This window comes from Apodemus sylvaticus, chromosome 7 (genome assembly GCF_947179515.1).
Source record: "Apodemus sylvaticus chromosome 7, mApoSyl1.1, whole genome shotgun sequence".
Classification (NCBI taxonomy): Eukaryota; Metazoa; Chordata; class Mammalia; order Rodentia; family Muridae; genus Apodemus; species Apodemus sylvaticus.
The window spans coordinates 122,737,849-122,748,171 of record NC_067478.1 but is presented as its reverse complement, the minus strand read 5'-3'; the positions used below and the strand labels follow the sequence as shown (position 1 = coordinate 122,748,171).

Here is a 10,323-nt window from a genome sequence, read left to right as displayed (position 1 = left end):
ATTTCAGTTAAATTTGTCACACACTCACACCATCGTTTCTGGGGAAACATTTTAAGCAATATTTCAAGTGTACAGTCTTACTTTCATTTTATTCATGGAGGTCCATACATAAGATACAATTACTCTGTACCCTTTTTACAAATTTTCAAATCAAGTTAACTTTTTTAAAATAACTGTCTGTTTCTTCAGTCTCCTCGACCAACTACCAGAACCAAATGCTGCTCTTCTGGGTCAACTCTGTAGGATTTTACACGAAATTTCAAGAAATGCTTTTTTTAATCTAATGTCACCTCAAAATCTATCCACTGAGATAGCGCCCTACATTTTATGGATGCCTATCTACTACAATAATGTCCTGGCAAATTATATCACTGAAAAGGTAATTAGACTTAACTAGACATATATATATATATGTATATGTATTCTATATTATTTGTTTACATTCCAAATGATTTCCCCTTTCCCAGTGCCCCCCCTCCCCATATATTCCATAAGCCTTCTTTTCTCCACCCATTCTCCAATCACCTCTCTCCTTTTTCTCTGTCCTGGTACTCCCCTACAATGCTGAATCAAGCCTTTCCAGGATCAGGACCCTCTCCTTACTTCTTATATGAGAGTCATTTGTTATGCTAATTGTGCCTTGGGTATTCAGAGCTTCTGGGCTAAAGAAGTTAGACTCCAGGGAACCAAATAACTCTATTAAAAAATGGAGTACAGATCTAAACAAAGAATTTCCACCTGAAGAAATTCGGATGGCCAAGAAGCACCTTAAGAAATGTTCAACATCATTGGCCATTAGGGAAATGCAAATCAAAACAACCCTGAGATTTCACCTCACACCAGTCAGAATGGCTAAGGTTAAAAACTCAGGAGACAGCAGGTGTTGGCGAGGATGTGGAGAAAGAGGAACACTCCTCCACTGCTGGTGGGGCTGTCAGATGGTACAACCACTGTGGAAATCAGTCTGGAGGTTCCCCCAGAAAACTGGACATGACACTTCCGGAGGACCCTGCTATACCTCTCCTGGGCATATACCCAAAGGATTCCCCGGCATGCAATAAGGACACATGCTCCATTATGTTCATAGCAGCCTTATTTATAATAGCCAGAAGCTGGAAAGAACATCAGATGTCCCTCAATGGAGGAATGGATACAGAAAATGTGGTCTATTTACACAATGGAATACTACTCAGCAATTAACAAAAATGAATTCATGAAATTTTTAGGCAAATGGTTGGAACTGGATGAGGTAACCCAATCATAAAAGAATACATATGGAGCACAATCTCTGACAAGTGGATATTAATTAGGTCTCATCCTTTCTAATTATACGATGTGTAAAAAGTCATCTTGAAAAGTCCTCACCATCTAAATGAGGAAATGGATAAAGTTAATATGCATTTCCAAGAATGTTTGAGTATTGATGGGGATGATATATGTGAAGTGCTGGGCTTTAGGTGGTGATTTTTAAAGTAAATAATTAAAAAATGATGTGCATGAGCTGAATGATATCAGTGATGATGGCAACCAGGAATTGAATGGCTGGTAGACATACAGGTAAATGTGCATCAAAGGAGATTGGAGAGATGGCTCAGCAGTTAAGAGCACTTGCTGGTCCTGCAGAGGACCTAGCTTCATTTCCCAGCACCTATGTGATTGCTCACAACCATCTGTGATTCCAGTTCTAGGGGGCCCAATACTCTCTTCTGGACTAAGTCAACAAACACTGCACATATGTGCACATATATACGTGCAGGTAAAATATATATAAGTCGGGTGGGGGGTAGGGGAAAACGGGAACATAATCAAATGTTGGGGGGACCAGGAGTGAAGCCCTACTGGCCAGCAGAATAGATGGAAATATATAACCTCAGGAGGTAGGAGGTAGGAGAACCCTCTAGAATGTACCAGAGACCTGGAAGGTGAGAGAATCTCAAGACTCAAAGAGAGGGACCTTAGATAGAATGTCCAACAGTGGGAGGAATGAACTTGTAGAATCCACTTCCAGTGGAAACAAAAGGCGTCAAGTGGAGGGATGGGGTTGCCATCTCACAGTCAAAACCTTTGACCCAGAATTGTTCCTGTCTAAAAGAACTGCAGGGACAAAAGTGGAGAAGAGCCTGAGGGAAAGGAGGTCCAGTGACCAGCCCAAATTGGGATCCATCTCAAGGGGAGGCACCAAGGTCTGACACTATTACTGATGCTATGATGTGCTTACAGACAGGAGCCTGGCATGACTGCCCTCTGAGAGGCCCAACAAGCAGCTGACTTGAGACAGAAGCAGATACTTACACCCAACCAGTGATCTAAAGTTGGGACCCCCCTGTGGTTGAATTAGGGAAAGTTCTGGAAGAAGTTGAGGAGGAGGGTGACCCCATAGAAAGACCAACACTCTCAACAAACCTGGGCCCCTGAGATTTCTCAGACACTGAACCACCAACCAGCCAACACCCACTAGCTGGTCCAAGGCCCCAACACATATACAGCAGAGGACTGCTGGTCTGGCCTCAGTGAGAGAAAATGCACCTAACCCTCAGGAGATTTGAGGTCCCAGGGAATGGAGAAGCCTAGTGGGGTGTGGGGAGACATCCTCTTGGAGATGGAGGAAGAGGAATGGGATGAGGAACTGTCAAAGGGCAGAACTGGAGGGGAATAACTACTAGGCTAAAAGAAAGATTAAAGTTATTAATAATATATTATATGTAATATAATATATTATTATAGTATTAATATAGCTATATATAATAATATAATACTATTATATATTAAATATATAATATATAATGTTATTATATATTAATATAATATATAATAATATATAAAGTTATATTAATAATATAAACATATTTTTAAAATTCATGCAAAAGACACTCAGATTCTAGAGGTCAAGAGCAGTGTCTTACATGCTGGAGTGTGGTAGAGAGGCCTGTCTGTTGAAGTCTTGCTTCCCAAGCTTTTATTTATGTTCCTGTCAAAATTACAATGTAGGGGTTGAAGAGATGGCCCAGCAACTAAAAGCACTTGCAATGTGAGCTTATTACCTGAATTCAGTCCCTGAAACCCAGGTACAAGTGGAAGGATAGAACCTAACTCCACAATGTTGTCCTCAGGCCACAAACACAACTGTACTCAGATTCCTTAAAAGAAAACACACACACACACACACACACACACACACGCTCAAAGCAGAGTTTATTACACAGTGTATACAATAATTGGAGCAATAGCCCATACCCTAAAACCATGAACAATTTTATGTCAATTAAATTTTATTTCAATTTATCAAATGTATCATTCTGGTTTATAATTTATATTACTAGGAGTATGAGTAGCTTGTTTGATCAAGTCCTTCAGCTATTAAGTCCTGTGTTGTCGCAGGCAATTGAGTAAACACTGTTTTACATTTAAATACTGCACAGTTTTCTTTTACTGGTTATGGCTGCTAAATATGACAGAAGTAGAAGTTAGCACAAGTTGCTGACTACTGAACACTGCTTTAAAAAAATGAAATATACAATGGTCAAAAAGCCTTCACTTTTTAATGATTCCTGATGACTCTGTTCCTATTTTTCTTCTCTAGCAAATATAGCTTCTTTATCCACATGAATGGAGAGGAACTTGGCCCTGAAGAAGACAGGGGAAGGACGTTTCAGAAAAAAAGGCTAAGGTTATACAGACTGAAGTAGTTGAGCTACTGCAGAATGGAATTATTTAGACAGAGCTACCATGATAGATCAGGGGAAATTTTGGGATTAAAGATATTCAACTGGTTAAATTTAAGTCAATATTCCCAAATCCAAAACTCCTGAAATATGAAATACTTTGGATTCCAAGCATTTTGGATGGGACATACCCTGTCCTGTATGAGTGTGCCTGTCTCCATTTCCAACTTAACATCCTGGGACTTGTGAAAGTGCACTAAAGTTGGCCTCCCATCCTGGCAGATGGAACTTTGGATAAATCCAGTCTTGAGGTATATTATTTTTAATCGTGTCTACCCATAGCTCACGTTTGAAGCAGGACCATACTGCTGAAATTTTAGAGTCGCTTAAGTGAATAAAGCTTTGTGTCTGGAGACCTCAGATCCAAATGACTTATAAACTACAGCCCTTGGGTTTTTGGTGGTCCTAATATTGTGCCCATCTTAATTTATTCTCTGTAATCGATAAGCACACACAAATTTATCCAATCTGTTCAAGTATCTTACAAGCCACACCATATGAAGATAAGAAAGCAAAATCTATTTTATTATGAATGTTCTGAAATCACGTGACACATTATATTTGCCAACCAGACGGCTATGGACAATACATTTTGTATTTGGTGAATTTTCAAAGGAATACCAATTTTTTCCTTTCTCGAGGTAAGGACAGTATCAGCCTCTTAAAACGTTTATTTGTCCCCGATGATTTACGTGCTCATCACCTCAAGCCCAAACTCACTGCCTTCTAGGGGACAGTGGTGGGCTTCCCTCTGTCCCTCGCAGGGCTCGCTCACCAACTTCCTCACTGTGCTAAGGAGCTTTTCCCTCCGCCCTCACCCGGCTCTTGTTGGGGGTGCTCAGTGGTGTTCTTTACAGCTTATTGAAAACCGAAAACCATGTCCTCGGGAGGGCGGACAGCGGGTCTGGAAGGGGAAAAATACAGTCCCTGGCTGGGAGTTTCTTCAGCACTGAGAGCTGCTCAAACACTTAGGAGGAGACTGGGGAATTTCCCCAGTCTTCCCCCCACCGCAGCACCCAGGCTGAGGCTGAGCCCAGAGCCCGCTGTAGAGAGATGCTGTTCCGGAGGGTTTGCCTCTTCAGCCACTGGGAGGCCTCTGCACGCCGTTCCCCGGCGCCTGGCTGCGATTACTCACTGGAGCAGCGGCACCAGCCTTCCACCAGGGAGCCGAGCTCCCGCCCTCCTCCCCCATCTGCAGCCTGCTGGCTCCCTCTCTCCCTCTGTCTCACTCTCTCCCTCTCTCTCTCTCTCTCTTTCTCTCCCTCTCGTATCGCAGCACAATGAAAGCCTGTGTTTCGCCCTGAGTCCGAGGAGCGGGAGTCGGTGTCAGGAAAGCGCTCGGAACAGACCTGAAAGAGAAAGGAAAATACAAGCGACTTTTTTTCTTCTTTTTGCCCCCATCTATAAAGCGAAGCGATACAAGAGATAGAGCCACATTGCCTTTGGGAGTCCAGACCCTCTGAGCCACTGGCGGGGCATGGAATGTACAAAAGTGGACAGAACAGTGGCTGGACATGACTCGGTGCAATTTGCTGGAAGTTTGTAAGTTTGACCACCGTTTGTAAATTACTCTCAGAAGACTTTGTCTCTCTTGATACTGTATTAGAATAGAAGTGGGGGTGAGGAATAAAAACCTAAGTGGGAAAGGGGGAAAATATGTTGAAGGAGCTCTCTCAGTAGCCAGCCACTTCAGACTGCTTTCATTTAAGACTAAGAAACCTAAGAGGGGATCGGGATTTTTGCCGGTGATTGGATTAGCTTGAAGAAAAGAGCATGGTTCTGAAGTCCAATTACTGACGTTGTTAAGATCGAAAAGCTGTCTTCTTTGGGGAGAAGACTACATCCTTCCGTTCCCCCCAGGAGGAGAAAACACCGACACCGGAGGGAGAGGACGGGACGGAGAAACCAATGTAGTCTTCCCTGATTTCGCCCAGTTTGAACATGACTTCAGAAGCCTTGGGAAACAGTCCTGTTGTTTGTTTTTTAACCTGAGTAAGAGTGAAGGCTGCCGCTTCCATAGCCCCGGGAGAAGCGTGTTTCTCTGCAGAAACACCCCTAGAAATAATTTCCGAAGCAGCTAGGTGAGCGGGAGCCCGGATCTCTATTAATGACTCTTTTGATTTCTTTTGCTGTGTGCTTCTGCTTCTTCCTTGACAATCCCTGAATTCGTGAACTGTCCCCGAGACTACTTCGTGTTTACAAAGTACCTAGAGGCTCTTGTCAGCCTGGTGGGGGGAGGAAAAAAATCTACCAACTCTGCCCAACTTCTCCTGAGCTGTCAAATGCAATTAGAGTAAGTTGATCAGGGTTTGTTTCCAACTTCCTCTCTCCAATTGGTTTCTAATCTTTCTCCCCACCCTCTCGTTACTCGCTCCCCTCCCCCACACCTTCTCCACTGTCTCCCCACCCTCTGAAGACCTCTATTCATGTGCCCTGAACACTGAAAACAGCTTTGCCTGCAATAGACAGCACCAGCCTCTTGCACCTCACCATCCCAGAGGCAGTAATCATTGTGTCCAACAAGATGGGGGACACAGCGCCCCCGCAGGCCCCCGCAGGAGGGTTGGGAGGGGCTTCTGGGGCGGGGCTCCTTGGAGGGGGCTCAGTCACCCCGAGAGTACACAGTGCTATTGTGGAACGCCTGCGGGCTCGCATTGCTGTCTGCCGACAGCACCACCTAAGCTGTGAAGGACGCTATGAACGTGGTAGGGCCGAGAGCTCAGACCGAGAGAGGGAAAGCACCATGCAGCTCCTCAGCCTGGTCCAGCATGGCCAGGGGGCGAGGAAGGCTAGCAAACACGCTAAGGCTCCAGCCTCGACTGCCACCACCACAGCCCCTCCACCGCCCCCTACTGCCCCTCCTGTGGCCTCCCAGGCGGCAGCCACAGCCCCACCACCTCCACCAGACTATCACCATCACCATCAGCAGCACCGGCTGACCAGTAATGATAACAGTGGGATAAACCGAGAGCAGCCGCCAGCTTCGACCCCGGGGGACCAGCGGAACTCAGCCCTGCTTGCGGTAAGGCACCTGGTTTTCTCCTATGATTCTGGTTGTAGCCATGTGGCCTTTTGCGAAGGTGGTGGCTGTCTTGGCGTCGTATGGAATGGATGGCCATGAAGAAGGCCAAGATACCCGTCTCTCAAAAGCCGCTGGGTATGCGTATGTGGTTGTAAGCTCTCACGGTCAGAGCCACCAGTGCTCACTGTCATTGTCCTACATCCAAAGGGTGTTCCTCGAGAGGTAAGAGCCTGGGTTCTCCAGAAGCTCAGAGTCCACAGTTTGTGATAGAAGACCTTACAGCTTGAGGACCCTCCTGCTTTAGCATATTGGCTCTGATTAGGCCCAGCGAGACATTCTTTACCTGACAGGAACTTAGTCCCATTGACCAGTCCATCTTGCCCATCCTCCTTCCCCTTCCGTGACCTTCCTCTGGAGTTAAGGATTGTCTGTGATTGACTATTACATAACAGTGTCTCCACAGTTTTAAACAAAAACATGGGGGAAATACCTCACAGACAGACTACTGCAGGAAGGCTTGGGAAGAGGACTCCTAGAATTCCTCAGAGGCTCCCATCCCAGGCCCCAGTTAAGTCTTTATTCTGGACACCTCTCCCTCCCTCCCCCCCCCCCCCAGTTAAGCACTGCTGTCTCCCAGCACTCACGGAAGCTGAGAGCTATTTACTGTGGTTCCAGGAAGCACCTTGTCTTCAATCCCTCCTGGTAACAACGCACAAGCCCTAAAGCCTGAGTAAGTTTCTGACTGGAAGTGTTTTCTCAGAGCTCAGACAACACCCCCACACACATACACACCCCACAGAGCAAAGAGCTTTGAGTCATCAGTCTTGGTCAGGTGACCCACTGCCTGTGGTGTTCAGGACTCCCCTAAGCTGCTACGCCATCCCATCCGCCTTTCAGCAGAAGTAGGAAGCCAAGCCCACACGCTTCTCCTGCTCAGCTCCTGAAGCTCTGTGACTGTTCATAGCACAACCGCAGTCTGCCTGATGAAAGGCACAGACAAAAAAATGGCCACAGAGGCCCAAAACATCCAGAAAGCCCCAAGGAAAAATGGCAGTAAGGAGCTCCTGGGGGAAGAGAGGGCCTGTTCCAGCCAGCCCATGACTTCGTCCTGGCTGCTCTTTCCTCTGTCCTTCATCTGTGGTGATTCCCATGGTTCCCAGAAAGCTCTGGGGACTGAGAGCGCTGCTCTTCTTCCCAGAGGGCAAACCTTCTTCTTGGGCTACCTAGAGCTGTGACTCTGGACCCCCCAGGTCCAGATGAAAACTAACTGTACGCAATCACACTGGCCTGGGCTTTATCCTTGAATGAAACTATTCAGTTTATACTGAAGTTTCTAGCCCTATATTCCTCTCTCTCCCACCTGCTCCATCCTCACCTCTCCCTGGGATTCCCAACTAAGGGGAAGTTTGTCTTCTGAAAGAGAGATGCTGGGGAGAAGAAAGGGGAGGAAGAACGAGGTTTGTGTGCACGTGCGCGTCACCAGCATCTGCAGCCAGAAACAACTAAATGCCTTGCTTGTCTCCAGTAAATTTATAATCTGTCCGCAAGTCTCCCAATAATGTGGCTTTGTGTGTTTCAGAGTCTCCTGGTGAGTGAGTGCTTCTGGGGATGCTACTGAGAGACAGGAGCCCAGGCTAATCCCAGAGGGGAAGCCTGATCTCTGCCCTGGGTGGCAAACCTAGAGTAGCCCACATGGTGGGCTTTTCCCGAGGCTCTCTCTCCCAGCCTCAGCAAGGAAGGGGCACATCTCCCCTGAGGCCCTCCTTGGTGTTTGCTTCTGTCCAACTGGGAGGAAAGTTGATGAAGTTCCCTTTTGCTGGCGTGTTACTGGATGCAAAATGAAACCGACTTCAGTGGTTCTTGTAACTTTAAGTAGCCTGCCCTGAGACATCAGGATGGGAAGGGAGGCAATGGTGGTGTCTGGCCTTTCTCTACTAACAGTTTGCAGTTGCAAAAGTTGAAGGTGTTTGATGCGCCACACCTTCTTGGGAACTCTCTTTTCTCTCTTCTACTGGCCAACATAGCTGAACATAGCCCCTTGCTGGAATACCCTCTGAGTGTAGGATGAAGCCAGGAGGTTTGGTGAACGTTAGGTGAGCTCCACTCTCATGCTCACGCCTAGGTGAGCGTGTATGGTATCCCAAGGGTTGCTCTGACACCTGTTTGTAGTTCTTGGGAATTCCCTCTGTATTTTAGCTTCCACACATGCTGCTTTGCTTTTTCCCATGTTACTCTGCTCCGTGAGGCCAGTTGTGTATGAAGCTCCTGCTGCCGCTGTCTGAAGGAGCCAGACATTCAAGAGTCACTTCCAGAGACTCTCACTTGTCTTGGGCACTTCTTGTGTTGAGAGCAGTGTTAACAATCTCAAAGGACCTCTGCTGAGATTGTGTTGGAATTCTTAATTTTATTGCAGTTATGTGCATAGGCAGATTTATGTGGTCTGGATGTTGAATGTAGTAACACTTTACTTGCTAATGTGTGTGCTATAAGTACCCATGAATGCCCTTTGGAGAAGAGGAAAGTATTGATCACCTAAATTAAAATATGCGTGGTGTACCCTGGTAAAGTTCTCTAACAGCATGCGCCGTGTACAAGTGCCTTGAGCATGTCAGTACTGTCTGCCAAAGAAAGGTGAGAGGGCAGCTTCTGTTCAGTGGGATAAGGTTGTCTCTGAGGGTGTTCTACACAGAGAATATATACTGTCTTGGCTCTTTAATAGCCAGAGTGTAAAGAACATCGCAAGAATAACCTCTAAGTCAGTTCTAATTCTGTCCACTTGAGAGCCTAACTTTGCTGTCCTTACTCAGACAGTTTCTTCATTTAGCTCCAGTTGAGGGGAAGCCCCGCTCCTGTGGAGACTGCAAACACAGGGCCTCACAGAGGGCTGAGATTGTAGGGCTCTGACGCCATTCTAGCTGCTTGGAGAAGGCTTTACAACAAAGTCAGTTTCTGATGACATGTGTTTGAATCTTTGAATGAGCTGTAAAACTCAATAACCACTGGTCTGTGGAGCCGTTAGGTTAGCACATTTGTGAAAGTTACCAATCTTTCCCTCTTTCCTGAGACAAGCTCTTTTTCTGTGGCATAGACCATTGTCGTTAGGCTAGGCAGATAAGTGGTCCCAAGCCACCCTCTGCTTCAGACTTCATCTTTTCTCTAATGTGCTGTGGAGGAAAGGACCCGAGCCAGACCAGGCGCTCATCCCGTGGTTTGGTGCCTGCTTGGTCACTCGCCTGCTAAAGGACAGAGGACAAGCCATTGAGTAGTCATCTGTCAGACAAAGATCAGCCCGTGCATGAAAGCACATGAATTAATGAGTATTTGGGGAATAAGCCTTGGGGAAAAGGAAAACTAGACAGAAGGACCCCAGCCATGCCACTGCTGAACATGGGGGGACCCCAACCATGCCACTGCTGAACATGGGGGGGACCCCAGCCATACCGTTGCTGAACATGGGGGGGACCCCAGCCATGCCACTGCTGAACATGGGGGGACCCCAGCCATGCCACTGCTGAACATGGGGGGGACCCCAGCCATACCGCTGCTGAACATGGGGGGGACCCCAGCCATGCCACTGCT

The 10,323-nt window shown here is 46.7% G+C and overlaps 1 protein-coding gene across 2 annotated transcripts in view; it reads left to right on the top strand.

The window, feature by feature from the left end:
- Nucleotides 1-5,064: 5,064 nt before the first annotated feature.
- The window catches only part of Maml2 (mastermind like transcriptional coactivator 2), a 318,636-nt gene continuing 313,377 nt past the window's right edge, over nucleotides 5,065-10,323 (top strand). Inside the window, exons 1-2 of one of the 2 annotated variants that reach the window (XM_052189129.1) lie at nucleotides 5,065-5,264; nucleotides 5,583-6,744. In XM_052189129.1, coding sequence (XP_052045089.1) covers nucleotides 6,247-6,744 — 498 coding nt within the window. In that variant the 5' untranslated portion in view covers nucleotides 5,065-5,264; nucleotides 5,583-6,246. Of the gene's footprint in view, nucleotides 6,745-10,323 lie in introns of both variants that reach the window. The other variant, XM_052189128.1, reaches the window with a different exon arrangement.